The sequence below is a fragment of the Podarcis bocagei genome (genome assembly GCF_964188305.1).
Source record: "Podarcis bocagei genome assembly, chromosome: 4".
In the NCBI taxonomy this organism is placed as follows: domain Eukaryota; kingdom Metazoa; phylum Chordata; class Lepidosauria; order Squamata; family Lacertidae; genus Podarcis; species Podarcis bocagei.
In genome coordinates, this window is record NC_138128.1 from 9,811,604 (window position 1) to 9,833,285 (window position 21,682).

The following is a 21,682-nucleotide window of genomic DNA, read 5'->3' on the forward strand; positions in this document are numbered from 1 at the left end:
GGCAAGAAGTGCCAGATTGGCTCCAGTGTCAATCTCATTGCTGCCTCTCCTCCTCTAAGGCATCAGTGTGACCAGTTAAAGGTCAGGTGAGCATCAGCATCCACTACTGTCTCTGCTCTAGGCCCAGATTACATTGTTATTATTACAGTAGTACCTCCAGTTATGTAACCCTTTGGTTACGTAATCTTCAGGATGCGAAAGCGGCAAACCCAGAAGTATTTGACCAGGTTTCGCCACGCGCACATGCGCAGAAGCGGTCCTCAGGTTGCGGAAACCTCGGGATCTGACCGGACCTCCGGAACGGATCCCATTTGCAACCGGAGGTACCACTGTATTATTATCATTAATTGAAGTTATATTGGCAAACTGGCCAAAATGTATTTAAAAAACCTCAAATGTTTGTTGGAGATTTAAAAAAGGGGGATGGTACCTTCATGCACATGTGGTGGGACTGTGTGAGGATACGAGAATTTTTTGGATATAATATACAACAAACTCAAAAACATCTTTAAATTCTCCTTAAACCAAAAAAACCAGAAACCTTTTTGTTAGGCATTATGTCCACTGAAATCCAAAAAAAACATTAGAACCAACTATGGCGGCTAGAATTTTAGTAGCAAAAAACTGGAAATGTGACTCAATTCCTACAAAGCTTGACTGGCAGGTGAAGATGATAGAATACTTGGAACTTGCAAAGATGACTGGGAGAATGAGAGGAAACTCAAACCAGAAAGTGTGTAAAGAATGGATAACATTTAAAGAATATCTAAAACAATATTGTGAAAATGCAAATCTCCTGACAGGTCTAGACTGAATCTTGAATATTAAGGAAAACTATAAATGTAGAAAAAATTCTGGATATGTAACAGATATAACAGGAAATGCGTAAAGTTTAAGAATATGTAGAAAACACAATGAGGTGAATCGGAAGTCAAAAGTGTGTGTGATGTTAGATGATATGTTGTTCATTAATGTTTAGTTGTGGTTCGAGGACCCGATCCCCGCGTAGTGGAATGAAAACACAAGGACACGTGATATAAGGTTAATGGGCAAGAAAAGGCCACAACTTTATTGATTACAGCAAGTGAAAAGGTATTGGCTTAGGCATTGGATTACGTCAGCTGACTCCACCCACTCGGAGAGGGGTGAGTCTAAAAGGGGGGGGGTTATTCACCAGTAGGTGGAGCCTGTTGATGCTAATCCAACTATAAGCTCTCTCCTGATGTCACCGAGGGTCGTGCCATGGCCTCCCGCCAAGCAGGCATCGGACAGAATACACGACCGCCAGATTCCTTTAACGGAATACCCCAAAATTGAAGGCGTAGGCGATGGCCACACCTAGCCCTTCGACACGCCACAACACATTATTCCAATGCCTAACCTACCCACCAATACCACGAAAGTTGTGACGATTGCTACGAGGTAGGCGAAAAAACCAAAAAGCCTAATGCCAAATGGAAAAAATTCCTACCAGGCCCCCTGGACAACCAGGGCGACCAACCTAAGGTCCATAGCAAGGCCAAAAGAAAACTGAGACCCTGAGCTCTAAGGGAGTGGAGGGTGGGTGACTCGCGACGGGACGACGAAGAGTGAGGCCGGGTGGCTGGCACCGCCGCAATTTACACTGCCGTTCATGCCCCCTTGGAGGCACCTGGTTGGGTGCCTGTCCATGGGCATGGGCGCCAGCCAGGTGAGTGGGAGGCAGGGGGCTAATGCCCCCTGCTTGAGGCAGAGACCGGCTCCCGCCCACAACCACTCCCCTCTTTTGCAGGAGGAGAGTTTTTGTCATTGAGGTGTTGTCTTTGTTTGTCTGTGTTGTTATATGTAAATTGTTTTGCAATACAGTGGTACCCCGCAAGACGAATGCCTCGCAAGACAGAAAACCCGCAAGACGAAAGGGTTTTCTGTTTTGGAGGCGCTTCGCAAGACGAATTTCCCTATGGGCTTGCATCGCAAGACGAAAGCCCATAGGGAAATGCTGGCGGTCGGGAGCAAAGACTTTCGCCCACAGCCGGCCTTCAGAAGAGGACCTCTTCTGAAGGCCGGCGGGGGGCAAAAGTCTTTGCTCCCCCCCGCCTGCCTTCCCCCCCCACCTGCCCCGGGCGATCTTAAAATGCTGGCGGGCGGGAGCGAAGCGTTCGCTGCCGACCCCCAGCATTTTAAAATCTCCCCGGGACAGCAGAGAAGTCGGGAGCATTTTAAAATCTCCCCGTGTCCCAGGGAGATTTTAAAATGCTGGGGGGCTGCCGACCCCCAGCATTTTAAAATCTCCCCGGGACAGCAGAGACTTCTCTGTCCCGGGAAGATTTTAAAATGCTGGGGGTCGGGAGCGTTCGCTGTTCCGAAGCGGGGCTGGGGGCGGGAACACCTTCTGAAGGCAGGCAGGGGGCGAAAGTCTTTGTCCCCCCTGCCTGCCTTCCCAGGGGCTTTTAAATCGCCCCGGACAGCGGAGAAGTCCTCCGCTGTCCGGGGCGATTTTAAAATGCCGCCCGCCAGCATTTTAAGATCGCCTGGACAGCGGAGAAGTCCTCCGCTGTCCCGGGGTTTTTTAAAATGCTGGGGGTGGGAAGAAAAGCCCTTGTCCCCCCCCCCCCCAGCCTTCAGAAGAGGTCCGGGGACAGACTGTCCCCGGACCTGGTCTGAAGGCGGTTTCCCTAGGAACGCATTAATTGATTTTCAATGCATTCCTATGGGAAACCGTGCATCGCAAGACGAAAAACTCGCAAGACGAAGAGACTTGCGGAACGAATTAATTTCGTCTTGCGAGGCACCACTGTAAAGTTTAAAAAGGGGGGGTTATATACCGCCCAATACCAGGGGGGTCTCACAGAATAAAATCAATGTTTCTAGGCCTATGTGAGTGAGTGTTTTAAAGACAAAAAGTTCCAATGAATTTACTTACCTTCCCTTTACATATGTTTTAGATCAGAATGTCCTTCCCAGAGAGGCTTGCTTGCTTGGTACTACCCTTTATGGTCATTTTGGTGCTAGGTGAAGACTTTTAAAAATTATTCCCTAGCTTTTTAAAAAACAGAAAACCTGAGATTTTAACAAATCTGTGATTTTAGTATCGCGAGGTACTGTTTTTACATGCTGTGCATTGATCTGCTTTTACGTTTTTCTCTGCTCAGCACCGCAGTGCTGCAATGCTATGGTATTTTTGCACTGCGTTTTTAATTGTATTCTGACATTTCGTGCCAGGAGCTGCCCCCAAGGACCATGTCTTTGGGTAGCTTTCTGTTAATATTGTAAATAAGTAAGTAATTTGAGTCCGCATTAGAAATAGTCGCTGCAGCGTTGTGGGATGGAATTCCACAAGCACTGTGTGAAGAATTGCTTCTTATTGTAAGACCAAATTGCTGCAGATCAGTTTCTCTGAATGACCCCAAGTTCTTTGTTATTGTGAGAGGGACTCCAATAATCCCACTCATTTGTGACACTTCTGAATGACACACCAAGGTGGCTGCTTCTAGCTGAACTTTGCTTCCCATGAAATTACATGCTTTGGGGTTCTACAGTAATACAGTGGTACCTCGGGTTATAGACGCTTCAGTTTACAGATGCTTCAGGTTACAGACTCCGCTAACCCAGAAATAGTACCTCGGGTTAAGAACTTTGCTTCAGGATGAGAACAGAAATCGTGCTCCATTAGCTAAAGTGGTGCTTCAGGTTAAGAACAATTTCAGGTTAAGAACGGACCTCCAGAATGAATTAAGTTCTTAACCCGAGGTACCACTGTACTGAAATTAAAATGGTTTTTTGAGCTGAAGTTGATGCTAACATAGGAGAGATTTGGCTCATATCTATCTATCTATCATCTATCTATCTATCTATCTATCTATCATCTATCAATCATCTATCATCTATCTATCATCTATATCTATCTATCTATCTATCTATCTATCTATCTATCTATCTATATCTATCTATCTATCTATCTATCTATCTATCATCTATCTATCTATCTATCATCAATCTATATCTATCTATCATCTTTCTATCATCTATCATCTATCTATCCATCCATCCTAAATTTATTCTAGAATATAGGCATTGCTGCCCTGCTGGCATTTCTTAAATGGATCGTTCAAACCCATCTATTATTGATGGACTAATTAAGCATAAAAGCTTGCTTGTACAAGTGACCGGTGTCACTCTGGTTTCAAGCACAGTGGGTAGGGCTCGCCATCGTAGGAGAAAACAGCACGTAGCTTTATCAAAGGAGCCAAATATTGATGTTGCGGTGGGGCAAGTGCAAGTCTGGATGCAGCTGTAGATCACACAGTGCGTCGACCGCAGCAGAATTTGGAACAAGTCTTCTGCTTGGAAAGTTCACAACACGTCGGCTGAAGAGCTAGCTTTGTTTACAGAGGTTAAATATTCCCATCAGTTACCTTTCATTTATGAAATGTTTGCTCTGCTTTGCAGCTTCTGGACAACGGTTCAAAGAATGCTTAGCTGAAAAGGCTGCTTCACGGCATGTAGCAGAGAAACACAGCAGTGTGCTAGGTCTAGTTTCATTCTGTTGCTTCTGTGTTAACTCGGCACAAATTACTGCAGTTGAGTTAATGAGTCTGGGTGTTGTGTCCGATTCTGCCGTTTCACACGTGCAACACACTTCTGCTTGTGCAACTCCTCTCTCACACAGCTCCCCCCATGCACAATCAATATCTGTTCCAGAGGATTGAGTGACCCTCTGGAGCAGATTGGGGGAGAGGGCACAGAGAGAGGAGAGGAAGGGAAAGTCCTGTTGTGAAAGCAAAAATATTTATTTATTTGAAGTGCTTAATATTTTTTAAAAATCTGTAAGCGGTATACAAAAATGACACATATTAAAAACAGCATCAGATAGATAGATAGATAGATAGATAGATAGATAGATAGATAGATAGATAGATAGATATAGATAGATAGATGAGAGATGAGAGATGATAGATAATAGATAGATAGATGAGAGATGATAGATAATAGATAGATAGATGATAGATAGATAGATAGATGATAGATAGATAGATAGATAGATAGATAGATAGATAGATAGATAGAGCTAAAAACAGGAATTCGGAAATTATGGGCTCTGATCTTAAGTGCCAGGGAAATACCAGGCAAAACAATAAAACCTCCAAGAGATATCTGAATACATCTGATATATGCTACAATTTGGCATGTGCTGTCATCTTCTTTCTTATGTGTAGAGGATTTTTTTATTTTTCTTTAAAGAGAAGTGTATATTATTTATTTCATCTGCAAATTGCTTCCCATAAGGCATTCCAAAGTGATTTAGCATCAGGCTATGAGATTCCCCCACATGCAATGGAGCTACCTAAACACAGGTTTATCACTTCATTTGCCGTTTTCGAAAAACTAGGCCTTACGGCAGGGGGCACCAACCTTTTTGGACCAGTGGGTACATTTTGAATTTGAACTTTGATGAAGTGCTGCATTCTACGATTCTATGAACAGAATGGGAGCTGCTATCGGTGCCCCCACCACCACCCTGCTTAACCGCAGACAACTCCAAGCTTACTAAGAGAAATCGTCAATACGTCCTGCTGGTTTTGACTGTGGCACACAACTGGGGCACATTAATTTCATTGGGTTTTCTTTGAGTAAAACCGAGCTGGACACAAGCTTAAAACACAGATGAAATTGGCAGCACCTTCAAAACAAGCATAGGTGACTGAATCGTATGTCCGGATTCGGCTTGCAGAAAACAATGATAAAAGGGTTTTAGATACTTCTTCCACCTCCAAGTCCTCTTTGCACACCTAAAATCTGCTCTGGAGGATCTCCCCAACCCTCTAGATGGTGGGCAGGTGTTTGCAAAGAAGCTATAGAGGGGAGGAGAAAAAGAAGGTGGTTTGTGGGACCCTTCACCATCAGGGTCCCAATGCAGGCTACAACAATTTAAACTTGGCTCTTGAACTTAATCCGTTCTAGGAGTCCGTTCAACTCCCGAAACTGTTCAACAACCAAGGTGCAGCTTCCGATTGGCTGCAGGAGCTTCCTGAACTCAAGCGGAAGCTAATAATAATAATAATTTATTATTTATACCCCGCCCATCTGGCTGGGTTTCCCCAGCCACTCTGGGCGGCTTCCAACAAAACACTAAAATACAATAACCTAAGCTGCGTTAGATGTTCAGCTTCTGAAAAACTGGAAGACCTAATTCTGGGTTTGCAGCATTTGGGATCCAGGGTGTTCGAGTACCAAGGTACCACTGTACCAAAAACAGTTCAAAACTAAATACAGTGAAGAATTTGGGGTATTTACTTAATTTTCATGAATATTGATCCAAGGGTAGCGGCACAGGGTATGTGTTTGATATATGGTAATTCTATTTTGATATTTAATTTGATTGGGAAAGTCTTTATCAACCTCCTCCAAACTGAAGCCATGTGGTTTTTTTAGACTCTAGGGCCATCTTCCCTAGTTAGCATGGTCAATGGTCAGGGATGAGGAGATCAGTGGTCGAAAACATCTGAAGGGCTCTATGTAGAAAGCTGATTTAAATATTCATTTTACTATGCAACTCCCACTTGGGATATTTAGGTGTAGTAATTTCAATTTGTCTACCACTGGTCGAACAAAAGCACTGAAGTATTCTGAACAGAAACATTTAAAATGTAAAAAAAGAAAGAAAGCTGAGAATACACTGTCTACCAAACAAAATTTCTTGCACACTTTTAGGAAAATGGGTTTCCAGCAGAGAAGAGCCTGGTCATTTATGATCCTGAGGAATAGGCCTCATTTAAAATGCTGCACATATTAATAAGTCATTAAGAAATCCTTCTGAAAACGATCTTCCTGGCTCGCTGTGGAAATGATGAGCACTTACATAAATGTTTTCTTCAGCCAGGCCCTGGCCAAAATTACATTGTGACATATCAGCTGAAGAAAACCTCTTGCGTTGCTGGAGATGCGACTCCCTGGCAAAACTGCGAGTTCATGCTATTATCGGAGGGAGTAAGTATCTCTATTTTCTCTCTAAAATGTATGTATAATTTAGCACAAACGTGGTGGGAAGGTGCTACAGGAGAGGGCAACAGACACAGGTGCATGCCGCTAAACAGTCCCGATTTCTGATTGGATCAGACCAAAAGACGCCCATTTTATTTTATTGTATTGGTCTCATGCTGTGGTGCAAGTCAGCGGATCTGCGCCAGAGTGCCGGGCCAAAGGGCTATCGTTTTTGGGTGTCTCATGTTCTTGAGGGAATCCTCTGGTTTCCACGAAAACTGGAGACCAAAAAACCAAGCATCCCAATTTTGATCAGGGGGAAGTTGGAGGGTATTCAGTGTTAGGATACAGTTCCATTCCACCTTAAAAGGGTACAGGCATGACGTTTGTGTATCACATGCCTGTTTACTGCCAGCACTGTCTGCTGGGAACTTCCGTTGCGTGTTGCTTTTGCTATGCGGCTGTTTTTGCTGGACACAAAGGCAAGCAGTCATGTTTTCCTTTGTTCCTGGACTACGCTGAATAAATGCTGTAAATGATGCTGGCACAACTCTCTTTGTCTGCCTCTTCCATTGTGGATGATTTATACACTCTGCTGACAGAGTGTGCATGGGTCTCGGAACGTATCTGAGGCTCGTGTCGCTGACTGACTGATGCTGTTGCACGGGAGTCCGGTGATCGTCCGGAGCCAGCTGGGGGCCTGCCTGATGCCCCCGTCTCCCCGGCAGTATCCCAACATGCAGGAGCGCCCATGTGGAAATGCTTTAGACAGAACATGGGAGAACTGTGCTCTGGGTACAGGTCGCACGGACATCTTTATTATTATTTTTTAATAAATATTTTTATTAGATTTTCCATTAAAAAATTTTTTTACAAAATTATACATCCATTTTTAACTTAAACCCTTTTTTCCAGAACTTCCCTCAGCTTGTCTGATAATTTTCCGTTTATTTTTTATCCTCGTCTCACATTTCACAATATTATATTGCACTCAAATACTCTTAATCACATCATATTTTTTAAACAATATTTCTAACAGTAATTTCACAGAGCTTCTTGAAAGCCAACGAACGTTATTTGCTCATCACAGAAATTTTTGATATACTCTGTAAATATCTTCCAGTCCTCGGAGAATCTCTGGTCACGTTGGTTCCTAATTCTCCCCGTCAATCTGTCCATTTCTGCGTATTCCATCAGTTTCCTCCTCCATTCTTCTTTCGTGGGCATCTCTTCCTGTTTCCATTTCTGTGCCAGCAAAATTCTGGCTGCTGTTACTGCATACAAAACTAATTTCACATCTTTTTTACTAATTTCCTTATCCAGTATTCCCAACAAGAGAGCTTCTGGTTTTTTAACCGCACCGACATCTTTAGCAGGGATTCCAATGATGAAATTGTGTTGGTTGCCCAAGCATGCAAGCTACAGTGTGTATGACCCTTTGCTTGTATGTACAACTCACCAGCGTCTGAAGGACACATACCTAATGTCAATAGACATTACAGCAGTTTCCAAGATGGAAATGGAAGAGAAGCGCTTGCTGGATCCGACCAGAGGCTCTCGCATTGGCCAGCCAGATGCCTAAGGGAAGCTCAGTGTGGAATAAGGGCTTGTGTACATCAGAAAGCTGATCCGCGAGAGCAAAAAAAAATCCTACCAACTGCTATATTGTAGTGCTACTATTGATATATTTACTGCTGAAAAACCCAGAGATTCATTTCCATGCTAATTCCATCTTTACAGGGATCAATATATTCGCCATTAGCACTACATCAGACTACATCCACACAGGGTTTTTTTTTTCAAACAACTAAGCAAGATTATCCCTGCTTCAAAGTACTTTGTCATTCATTCGTGAATTACGGTTAAGCAGTTCTCCAGCAAACATTAATCTTTTTAATAAATAAATAAATAAATAAATAAATAAATGAAACCACCCACAATGGATAAAAAAAAACCACATTTGCAGCACTGATCCATTATATGATCAATTTTCCTTTATCACGTGCTTTCAACTGACTTTCAATGTGAGATTAATCCTTTTCGGAAACAAATCACACGATATCACCTCAGGATATCGTTTTGGGTAAAGAACGTCTGCTTGGATTAGTTCTGGATGAGAACATTAACAAATGATAGTTTCCAAAGGAGTTGGCTAAATCAGCTTCAAATATCAACCCTAAATTATTCACCTAGTTTTCCATTTACACATAGTCTGCCTGAAGGCAACTGAGGCGATGTTTGAACACACCCTAAAACAATAATAAAATAGAGGGCAATAGAATAATTTTGAAACATTAGTTAAAAGCCAACGGCAACTAGAGATGGGGAAATATTTTTATTCAGTCCACTTTTTTAAACAAAAATGACCTAAATTGTATAATAATAATAATAATAATAATAATAATAATAATAATAATAATAATATATTATTTATACCCTGCCCATCTGGGTGGGTCTACCCAGCCACTCTGGGTGGCTCCCAACAGAATATTAAAACACAATGAAACATCAAACAGTAAAAACTTCCCTAAACAGGGCTGCCTTCAGATGTCTTGTAAAAGTCAGATAGTTGTTTTATTTCCTTGACATCTGGTGGGAGGGCGTTCCACAGGTCAGGCGCCACTACCGAGAAGGCCCTCTGCCTGGCTCCCTGTAACTTTGCTTCTCTCAGGGAGGGAACCGCCAGAAGGCCCTCAGTCCTGGACCTCAGTGTCCAGGCTGAACGATGGGCGTGGAGACGCTCCTTCAGATATACTGGGCCAAGGCCATTTGGGGCAGGCTTTCTGAACCTCGGCACTCCAGATATTTTTGGCCTACAACTCCCATGATCCCCAGCTAGCAGGACCAGTGGTCAGGGATGATGAGAATTGTCGTCTCAAAACATCTGGAGGGCTGAGGTTGAGGAAGCCTAGTTTAGGGCTTTAAAGGTCAGCCCCAACAATTTGGATTGTGCTCAGAAACGTACTGGGAGCTAATGGAGGTCTTTCAGGACCAGTGTTATATGGTCTCAGCGGCTGCTCCCAGTCACCAGTCTAGCTGCCATAAGAATGGAAGAAGACTCTGCTGGATAAGGCAGTGGCCTATCTAGTCCAACATTCGGTTTTTACAGTGGCCAACCTATTGAAAACATGCAAGGAGGAGCCAAACATAAGAATACTCCCCCTTCTTGCAGCTTCTAGCAATGGCTGTTGAGAGGCATTACTGCCTCCAACCGTAGAGGCAGAGAATAGCCATCACATCTAGTAGCCCAAACTAATGCACAAATCGGAGCGTAATTATTAGGGCTCTGCCCCTGATTCAGCTGAAGCCCTAATCCCACACCAGATCAGGTTGATCTGGACTGCAGCTGAATCCAGTTGAGATGGCTTTCGATCAGTCACCTGGGGTTGCCAAAAGGCAGGACAGTTGGGTGGGAGGGGAGAAGGAGAGACAAACAACCTCTGCAGTGTTTGCCGCAGGGAACTGGCAAAGCAACACCCAGCAGGATTGAACCCTCTATTCACCAGCTGGTGATTGGAAGGTATGATCCTGCTCTCTGCAGTGGAAGAAGGAAGGAGATCTACGGTGTCTCCATCTTCCCCTCCCAGCTCCCAATCATAGGCTTGCCATACGTCAGGAAAATTCCTGACATGTCCTGGTTTTTGGATGTAAAAATGGCGTCAAGGGGGAATTTTCCTGAATCGGCAAAATGTCAGGGAAAACCCAGGTGTATGGCAACACGGTGGGAAAAGCAGAAACAGCTCCAAAAACTTAAAATTACCCAAAGAAGCTCAATAATTTTTGAAATATGGCAACCCTACCCAACCACATGTTTAAAAGGTAAAGGTAAAGGGACCTGAGATAGTTAAGTCCAGTCGCGAACGACTCTAGGATTGCGGCGCTCATCTCACTTTACTGGCCGAGGGAGCCGACGTTTTGTCCGCAAACAGCTTCTAGATCATGTGGCCAGCATGACTAAGCCGCTTCTGGCGAAACCAGAGCAGCACACAGAAATGCCGTTTACCTTCCCACCAGAGCGGTACCTATTTATCTACTTGCACTTTGACGTGCTTTTGAACTGCTAGGTTGGCAGGAGCAGGGACTGAGCAACGGGAGCTCACCCCGTCGCAGGGATTCAAACCACCGACCTTCTGATTGGCAAGCCCTAGGCTCTGCGGTTTAGACCACAGCTTAAAACTGTAATTAAAGTTGTGAGTGGGGGAAGTGAAGCCACATCTTCTTCCCCTGCCCAACTCCTGACCACAAGTTTAATCAGAGTTTTAAACCCTGATTAGCACTAAGGTTGGCCTGCAAATTGATTTGAGAGCTTGATCTGAGTCAGTTTGGCCCTGGGTCAGTGCTGAGCCAAAGTGACAGACTGAGGGGACCTTGCAAAGCCTTAATTCTTCTTCAGGTATTCCTTTATGTATCAAGTTTCTTTCCTTTTTAACAATTTTTTAATTAAATTTTCAACAAAAATAACAAAAATAAAAAACAATAACGAATACAACAACAAAGAAAGAAAAATATACATGAAAACAATATCAATTCCATAAAATGGGATTCTCTGAATCCCGTGACACACACACATACACACACACACACACACACACACACACGGTTCCTTATTTTTTTCTTTTCAGCTGCATATCATTTCTACTCCAAATTATTTTTTATCTCAAATTTCCTATACTATCTCTATACTTACAAGTGTTCTTAAAATGCTGCCAATACATTAACCTGTTTACAATACTTTTGCAAATATATAATAAACATTTCCCATTCTTTTTTAAATTTCTTGTCGTCTTGATTTCTGAGCTTTCCAGTTAATTTCACCATTTTAGCATAGTCCATTAACTTGGTTTGCCAATCTTCTTTGGTTGGGACTGCTTCCCTTTCTATCCTGCCCTTCTTCCCAAAGAATCCCAGGCCTGCATTTCTCAGAATTTTGCAAGTCTTCAAATTTTGAAGCACAGTTCTAGCAGTAACTAACAGCGTAACTACCAGGGAAGAGGTAAACACTAATCATTGTCCTTCTCACTCCTTGTAGGACTCCGGCGAGTGTAACGCTGAAGTTCACATCGATGACTCCGCTGAACATTCCAACGTTTTGCAGAAATGCACTAACATTACTGGTAGGTGGTATTTTTAAGTTAGCACACAGTAGAGTGACCGAATAGGAAAACAGTGACCAGGAATGGGCAGAAGAATGGTCCATGTTGATAAATGCAAAGAAATGCTCCCCAGGAAAAGATGAAAGCCCCAAGCTTGGTTTTATGTTGTTGTTGTTAAGTCGTTTAGTCATGACCCCATGGACCAGAGCACGCCAGGCACTCCTGTCTTCCGCTGCCTCCCGCAGTTTGGTCAGACTCATGCTGGTAGCTTCGAGAACACTGTCCAACCATCTCGTCCTCTGTCATCCCCTTCTCCTTGTGCCCGCCATCTTTCTCAACATCAGGGTCTTTTCCAGGGAGTCTTCTCTTCTCATGAGGTGGCCAAAGTATTGGAGTCTCAGCTTCAGGATCTGTCCTTCCAGTGAGCACTCAGGGCTGATTTCCTTCAAAATGGATAGGTTTGATCTTCTTGCAGTCCATGGGACTCTCAAGGGTCTCCTCCAGCACCATAATTCAAAAGCATCAATTCTTTGGCGATCAGTCTTCTTTATGGCCCAGCTCTCACTTCCATACATCACTACTGGGAAAACCATAGCTTTAACTATACGGACCTTTGTCGGCAAGGTGATGTCTCTGCTTTTTAAGATGCTATTTACTGAAATTAAAAGGATCCCATTTCATGATGGGTTACTTTAGTACGTGTGGAGCAAGATAGGAATTGAGAAATGGGCCACATGGAGATATTCAGCCAATAGGTCCGTGTATTTGAAGGGGTTTGTGTGTCTAGGAATATATTTGAGACCTATATGCTACCAGTACTTACCCTGAGGCAGAAGGAAGCCTGGCTAAGACCCCCATTAATATTTCCCAACATGTACATATTTCATTTAGATTTATGGTTTGTTGAGGTAATTAAGAAACAAGGCTAGGAACTGAAGGCCAGGCTGGCAGGACTGAAGCAGAAGCCTACCAAATTCTCAGATGGACACATGTGAGCGGGCAGTGCCCAGATCTGAAGAATCGATGCCCATTGATGTGTCCGAGGCCTGAGGATTTGCAATACGGTTTGTCAAAGCCATTTAGCACTGAACTTGGAGCTGCAACTCCAGCTTCGTGTGGCAGCGCTGCGCCAAGTTATGTTGTAGCGCCTGTGCAAATGCATCCCCGATTGCTGAGAACCTGAACTGCTTGCAAGCACCTTAGCTAAGCTCCGTTCTGCGAATGGCTGTTTGGCTTTATTTTTACCTACCAGCAAGTCTTCTAAATTCATTCTCAAGCACATTTATAAGGCAATGGTGACACCTAGTTGTCACTGTTAAATGGTAGCTGTATGCGTTCTGCAGGGACACTTTCTGGCCCCTTTGTGAAAGCTGAAAACTAACATGCGCTGTGCACCGCTGGAAAATACGGTTTCCAAAGTCTGGGAAAGTTCCCCGTTGTATCTGAAGAAATGTGAAAACTAGAAGTACCCTCCAAATCTATTGAAGGGTACTTCTAGTTTTCACATTTCTTCAGATACAACGGGGCCAGAAAGTGTCCCTGCAGAACGCATACAGCTACCATTTAACAGTGACAATTAGGTGTCACCATTGCCTATTGAATAGGATTTGCTACGTTCAGGGTGCCTTGTCAATCACAGGAGCCAATTCCTAGGAACTGTGGGGGCTTCAGCCCTCACAATAAAATATTTGAGGGGGCCGCCTCCCCAAGTTTTGGGACATTTCCATTCAAAGCGGGACTGCATTGTGTCACGGGCCCCCACAATATTTTATTCAAATGGCACCCCAGTTGTCAATAGCTGGATGAATTCGCATGGCCATGGAGACCAAGAGAAGGCGAGATTGCCAGTTTGATTAATGCTGCAGCACAGCATTAATCAAATAAAAATTGCCATGTTCGAGCCCAGCGATGGACTATTTGTCTACAGTGCTCAGAACTACTCTGCCTCCAACTTCATTTCTCTGGTCCTTCCCCTCCTATGTTTTTTATTATCTGTAAGCTGCCTTGGGTCCCTCTCAGCTAAAAAGGTGGGGCATAAATAAATTTATTAGTAGTAGTACCACTTATAAACGCCATCTCCAACTCCTCGAAAGATTCCATCAACGGTGTCTCCAAAAATTTTTACACATCACTTGGGAAGACAGGCGAACTAATATCAGTGTACTGGAAGAAGCCAAGATCACCAGTGTTGAAGCAATGATTCTTCAACATCAACTTTGTTGGATTGGTCATGTTGTGCGGGTGCCTGATGGTCTTCCAAAGCAACTACTCTATTCCGAACTTAAAAATGGAAAGCGTAATGCTGGTGGTCAACAAAAGAGGTTTAAAGATTCTCTTAAGGCAAATCTAAAAAAAATGTAGTATAAACACTGACAACTGGGAAACACTGGCCTGCGAGCGCTCCAGTTGGAGAACAGCCTTTATGGAAGACAATCTTACTCGGCTACGAGTGATCGCCAAAGAAGAAGAGTAGTATTTCTTTTCCCTTGCCTCCCATAGGAGCCCAATGTAGCAGAATAACAAAACAAACGAAATGAAACAAAAGCAGTGTTTTCACATGCTCATTTTCTCCCGCAGGACTATAGCTGTACAGTACAAAGGGCTCCTTCTGGCTGGTGTTCTATGGCAGGTGTATTACGCAACATGTTCCTGTCTCAATACATTAATGGTCGGTTGATTCTGCATCGTTAGTTCTTCTGCTATGCTTCCTGAAAGCTACCACATTACTACTGTTGGGAGGCACTATAATAGCGCAACAAACGCAGGGCAAAGCCAGAAAGTTTGCAATATGAAATGTCACACGATTTCAGCAGGACGTTGTAGGATGTGCACCAATTGCAAGTTAAGCATTGGCTGGATGTTAAGCAGTTTGCCCACCCCTAAGGCTTTGCAGGTGCAAAAGTGGGGTGACGTATGACCACTGAGATCCCATCATGAGCGCAAATCATCATGAATGTGCAATAAAAGGGAGGTTTGGAGGGGCCCTACATTTTGGAGAACTGGGCTCTTGCTTCTATTTAAATTTTGATTACTGTAAAAGCAGCCACAATTAGACTGGGACCACAGCACTGAGGGAAGAGGGTTGAACATTTTTCTTAATGTTGTTCATCGACTGTGAATGTCTTACCTGAAGCACTATTTCCCCCAGGAAATTTCTTTCTTTCTGCATTGTACCAGCTTACCGAAGCTGTCATACTGCTGTTCTTGTTTTGCTTGTTCTTCAGTCCCAGACAAGGTGACCAGGGCGCATGCCGGATGCCTAGGCTGCTGGCAATCCATATCCACCAAGATTTTGGAGTTGCTGCCCATTTTGAGACACGCCATACAGCTACATAACAACCAGAGTGGAATGCCAAACCTTTTTGAAGCTGGAGAGATAGTGAAAGCCCAGCGTCAGGTTTGTATATGTCTGGGGTGGAGGGAACCTAATGTCATGCGCCCCTTGACATCTTCTGGGTCTCCATACGCTGGTGTCATGACCTCAGGGTCTGCCTCACCCTCTTCTTTTTTTCCAAATAATGTTTATTAAATTTTCACAAACAATGAAAAGTTTCAAAATTTCAACATAAGAAAAACTACAAAAATGAAAAAATACAAAAACAAAACACATAAAAAATACACAATAAAAAACAATTAACAAAAGAAGGGAAGGGAAGAAGGAAAGGAAGGAAAAAGCAAAAAGCAAAACAGAAAATAGATTAATATTTTCATATCTTATACTTCATTCACTAGTTTCTTAACCTCCTCACACCTCCCATTTTGTATTCCAGTTCAGATATTAAATTCAGCAAGTCCTTACCCTCTAGCATTTATCCTCACTCCAGATATTAACCTATTATAAATATCAATTTTCCAGTTATCAATCCTTATTTACATTTTCTTAAAAATCTTTTTACCAATACCACTTATTTTCCATCAGACATCGTTTTAACATTCCTTAATTTTGCAGTGCTTCTGCAGGTAGTCTTTAAATTTCTTCCAGTCTTCCTCCACCGACTCTTCTCCCTGGTCACGAATTCTGCCGGTCATTTCTGCCAATTCCATGTAGTCCATCACTTTCATCTGCCATTCTTCCAATGTGGGTAGCTCCTGTGTCTTCCAATACTTCGCGATGAGTAGTCTTGCTGCTGTTGTTGCATACCACGCTCTTCAGGGGATAATAATAATAAATTTTAATTTTTTAAATTTATATCCTGCCCATCTGACTGGGTTTCACCAGCCACTGTGGGCAGCTTACAACATATACAGTCGTACCTTGGTTTTTGAACAGCTTAGTTCTCTAATGTTTTGGCTCCCAAATGCCGCAAAACCGGAAGTGACTGTTCTGGTTTTTGAATGTTCATTTGGAAGCCGAACGTCTGATGGGGCTTCCACAGCTTCTGATTGGCTGCAGGAGCTTCTTGCAGCCAATCAGATGCCATGCTTTGGTTTCCGAATGTCTTGGAAGTCGAACAGACTTCCAGAATGGATTGCGTTTGACTTCCAAGGTACGACTGTGTGTGTGTATATGTGTGTGACATATATGTGCGTGGCTCTTGCGGGCTTTTCCCCAGGAGGGAAAAAGGACCGCCGCTCCCTGACCTGTTCTGGGGGCTGGGGTCGGGGGAAGCTCGGGTTTACCCCGCCCTCAAGCACCGCAAGCTCCGGGAGCGGAGGCAAGGCTGCCTGAAACCCCTGAGCACAGCGGCAGTTTGAGCTGTGCTCAGGGGCTTCAGGCTGCTATCCACAAGCCTTCAGAGTGCGGTGGGAGTTCCCCCCGTGCTCCGAAGGCTTGTGGATAGCAGCCTGAAGCCTGAGGAGCACAGCGCCAACTCCCGCTGCGCTCCCTGGGCTTGGGAGCGTGCCCCCAGCCCCGCAAGCTCCCGGAGCGGCGGCAAGGCTGCACGCAACCTTGCCACTGTTTCCGGACCTGTTCTGGGGGCTGGGGTCGGGGGAAGCTCGGGCTTCCCCTGCCCCAGCCCCGCGGCTAAAAACGAAGCCATGACAGCGAGCGGGATCCATCCCGCTCGCTGTCTTGGCTTCTGCCAAAGCCGCGTGCAGCCTCTCCCGGCTGGAGAGGTTGCACACGGCTAAAGAAGAAGCCAAGACAGCCAGCGGGATGGATCCCGCTAGCTGTCTTGGCTTTTTTGCTCTTTGGGGCTGGTGGGGGGAACTAAATTTTTTTTTCTTTAATTCACCCCCTAAAAACTAGGTGCGCCCTATGGTCCGGTGCGCCCTATGGAGCGAAAAATATGGTAAACATTTAACCAACACCAACCCGACAAAAATGAAACAGAGGTGCCAAAATTAGAACATTTTAAAACATTTTAGCTAGTTGCCCCAATCCAAGATTTGTTCCAGCAAGAAGAAGAAGAAGAAGAGTTTGGATTTGATATCCCGCCTTTCACTCCCTTTAAGGAGTCTCAAAGCGGCTAACATTCTCCTTTCCCTTCCTCCCCCACAACAAACACTCTGTGAGGTGAGTGGGGCTGAGAGACTTCAAAGAAGTGTGACTGGCCCAAGGTCACCCAGCAGCTGCATGTGGAGGAGCGGAGACACGAACCTGGTTTCCCAGATTACGTGACTACCGCTCTTAACCACTACACCACACTGGCTCTCAAGACTGTGGACTTGGAGCAAAAACAATGGGAGGAGTGGGAATTGCCCACACAGCCACTCCCAATGGTCCTCACTGCGTCAGAAGGTCCAGCATGGGAAGAGACGTTCACTTCCCCAGCCTGAAGAGGTTTCATTGCCCCTTGTGACTTTGAGAACTCCAGCCCAGAAGCTCGGCAGAACCTCCATCTCCCTTGAGCTGTAGGGGAACTTTTGTGAGTCATTTACAACCTCTCCTAAACGTTTCTTCCAGGTGGTGGCTGGATGGAAGTATAATTTTGAGTATTTGGCCAGAGAGACAAATTGTTCCAAGGCTGAATTTACAGATTTGACTGCAGACTGCAAAGCTCTTCCTCAAGGCGTAAGTGAACCTCTCTGTTTATTCTGGAATAAAGAAGGGTTCCAGAACTTTGTGCAAAAAACACCTCAAAATGTTAGAATCACCAAACGTACATGAACCAATGGATGAATGAAACATACAAATTGGACAAATTACAGTGGTGCCCCGCAAGACGAACGCCTCGGAAGACGAAAAACTCGCTAGACGAAGGAGTTTTTCGTTTTCTTAGCCGCTTCGCAAGACGCATTTCCCTATGGGCTTGCTTCGCAAAATGAAGCTTGCCCCGCAAGCTCCGGGGAAGCGATTCTCCCCGCTGCCCCTTCCCTTGCTTTAAAACGGAGATTGCGGGGCAGGCAACGGGGAGAAGCAATCTTCTCCCCGCCGCCCCTTGCTTTAAACAGGTCCAGGGACAGAGGGGAAGGCGCGCGGCGCTTCCCCTCTGTCCCCGGACGGTCTCCATAGGAACGCATTGATTGATTTTCAATGGATTCCTATGGGAAACCGTGCTTCGCAAGACGAAAAACTCGCAAGAAGAAAAAATTGCGGAACGAATTAATTTCGTCTTGCGAGGCACCACTGTAGTACTTTTGAAAATTGCATACAATGTGCATATTTGATTTAGACAGAATTTGGGAAATAAGTCTGAAGGAGGACAAAGACAGATGGAATTGTATGTAACCAGCAGAAAAAATACAGAGTGCATAGAAATGTGATGGCATTTGATGTACCTTTTGATGTACCTGAGGTTGCCCTCCATCCCTAACCTCACTCTCAACCTTTATAATGTATGATGGAGATTGTGAGCAGAATCGCCAGGGAGCCAGAGCAGGCAGACCAGTTCAGGGAAGGCTTTCTTTTTCTTTTCTTGAACCAAACCTAGGGACGAAGGAAAAACTCAATTCAGCTGGTATTTCTTTTATTAATTAATTTATTGTTTTATTAATTATTTTTTTATACCGCTCTTTATCTGTAGATCTCTGTGAAGTTCACAACATTTAAAGGCGAACTTACCAAGTTAGCACTTTCCAAAGCAATACACGCACCAAAACACAGTCGTATACTGAAATTAACACTTTTCTGAATTTTGCAAAGCAATTCTAGAGTCAAGTGATATATACAAAAATGCAGTGCTTTTTCCCTAAAAAACAATATGTTTAGGGGTAGTCTCATTTTGACTCGAGAAAATCACTATTTTATAGTTCAAATTGGGAAAAATCAATACAGGAAATGGAGATTCACAAAATGTTTCAGGGTATGCGTACGCCTGCGTCTCCCCTCCCCAGAAAAAAGCACTGCAAAAATGCATATACTAGGGGATATAAATGTATGTATTTGTGAAAATAGCATACAAAAGCACATTACACATGGAGAAATTGCTTTGCAGAAATGTTTATATTAGGAGACATTATTTGCAAAAATGTGCACATGGGAAGAAATTAGCAGTAAGATGCTGTTAAATTTTCATGAGAACGTAAACTTTTTTTTTTAAAAAAAGATTTCAATACTGTTTGCACCTGCAAAGGTTTCAGGGTGGACATACTGTTTTGTTTCTAATCCATACATGTCCCATAGCTTCCTGCTGAAGTCCTGTATCTTTTCAGACCACAAGTGTTCTGGTCCCATCCCCCGTCCCCCAGTTTTGTTGTGCTATACTGCAAATATTGCCCCTCCAGACTGCAATATTGCAGTAACGTTAGGCTAGCATCCCTGAACAAGTAATAAAGCAGAATGATGTGTGGACGCTTCGGTATAAATCCGCCTTCGACGCATTATTATTGTGTCAATGACATGTTGCAGAATGCACCTGCAAAAACAACACCAGCCTGGTGGGATCCCGGGGCTGAAACAACATCATAGCAAAAGTGGGAACTAAAGTCCTGTCTAGCTCCTAGACGGTAGCTTCCTCCGGGGATGTTTGGCTGGGCAGCCAAAAGCACTTCAGGAAACAGCAGTCTAATTCATTCTGTTTCTCCTCTTGGCCAAGAGAGCTGTGCTGGAAGAGTTGCCAAAAGAAATAAAAAGATTAAGACAGCAACCAATTTAACTCCCGGCAAATATTTCCATAAAAAGGAAGTTGTTAAACGATCCTCTAAAGCGCATATATATCTGCAATGCAGTTCAGAGGAGGGATGTTTCGAGTGGGGGGGAGATTATACATATACATACATATACATACATACATATATATATATATATATATACACACACATTTTATATATATATATATATATATATATATATATATATATATATATATATATATATATATTCCAGCCAGAAATTTACTAGCTACTGCATTGTTAGAGACGCCTCTGAGTTAGAAAGAACAGCTGATTTGCTTGTTCTTGCTCTGCGATTCTGCCTCCTAATTCCCCCATCAGTGGTCCAGGCCAGATTACAGGGGATCGGGGGAATGTGGATCAGGAACATTGTTTGGAGACCCTGCAAAGCAGGCGTGGGGAACTGCAGCTCACCAGACTACAACTCCCATCATCCCTGTCCATCAGCCAGGATGGCTGCAGCTCATGGAAGCTGGAGTCCGACAGCTGCTGGAGTTTCTCAGGTTCTCCACTGCTGGAGTAGACGAGAAAGAGGAATACATAGGAAGAGCTGTTAGCCATGAGAGTTAATTGAAACCCTAACCCCTATCATAATGAAAGCATGGTACTGTTCTCGCCCCCTCGCCCCAACAGCTATGGCTATTGCCTACCCAACTTTCTTAAGGAACTGCCCAGCTGAACTTAAGCCTCGAGGGAAGCAATGGACATCAAAAAAACTCCGAAACAGAAACAAGGTCATGAGAGGGTAGGAGAGGGTATATTAATTGCAATTCATCCCTCCATATGTGTGAGTCGAATATACACTGAGCAGATCTTAAAGTCCCACCCTTGGCAGAAAAATGGAATGAGATGCCTCTGCTCAGCTTCTAAACTATGGGTTACTATTTGACTACAAGAACTCAAGGGACGCAGGTGGCGCTGTCGGTTAAACCACAGAGCCTAGGACCTGCCGATCAAAATGTTGGTGGTTCGAATCCCTGCGACGGGGTGAGCCCCCGTTGCTCGGTCCCTGCTCCTGCCAACCTAGCAGTTGGAAAGCACATCAAAGTGCAAGTAGATAAATAGGTGCTGCTCTGGCCGGAAGGTAAATGGCATTTCCATGCACTGTTCTGGTTCGCCAGAAGCGGCTTAGTCATGCTGGCCACATGACCCGGAAGCTGTACGCCGGCTCCCTCGGCCAATAAAGTGAGATGAGTGCCGCAACCCCAGAGTCAGCCGCGACTGGACCTAATGGTTGGGGTCCCTTTACCTTTACTGTTTCAGACACTGCAAATTTGGGAGGATGAACCGAATCGAATTTCTCTTCCATCCCTGCTGCCCTATGAATATTAAAAAAGGAATGGGAATGGGGGGGGGAGGTGTGGTATGTCCTTAACATCTGGGGATTCCCTTTCTCCTTTTCCAATTCAGCCAAGAGGACCACATCAGGACATCAAAAAGAAGAGCAAAGCTTGAGATGTAGCGGCCAACACACAGCATTTGCTTTTATTTTCGGGGTTTAATGACCACTTCACCTTGTCTTCTTTTTGCTTTCTGTCCTCCCTCCAGCACATAGCTAGTTGTGTAGTTGATGCCGTTGTGGACTTGAAAGGGAAGCTTGTGCATGCTGAACAGAAGTGCATCCTTCGAGGTTT

The 21,682-nt window shown here is 44.2% G+C and overlaps 1 protein-coding gene across 1 annotated transcript in view; it reads left to right on the plus strand.

Moving 5' to 3' along the window:
- KNG1 (kininogen 1) overlaps positions 1–21,682 on the plus strand; it is a 29,184-nt gene that overhangs the window by 1,108 nt on the left and 6,394 nt on the right. Inside the window, exons 2-6 of the mRNA XM_081190737.1 lie at positions 6,856–6,966; positions 11,990–12,074; positions 15,278–15,450; positions 17,902–18,009; positions 21,597–21,678. Of these exons, the coding sequence (XP_081046863.1) occupies positions 6,856–6,966; positions 11,990–12,074; positions 15,278–15,450; positions 17,902–18,009; positions 21,597–21,678 (559 nt within the window). The remainder of the gene's footprint in view (positions 1–6,855; positions 6,967–11,989; positions 12,075–15,277; positions 15,451–17,901; positions 18,010–21,596; positions 21,679–21,682) is intronic.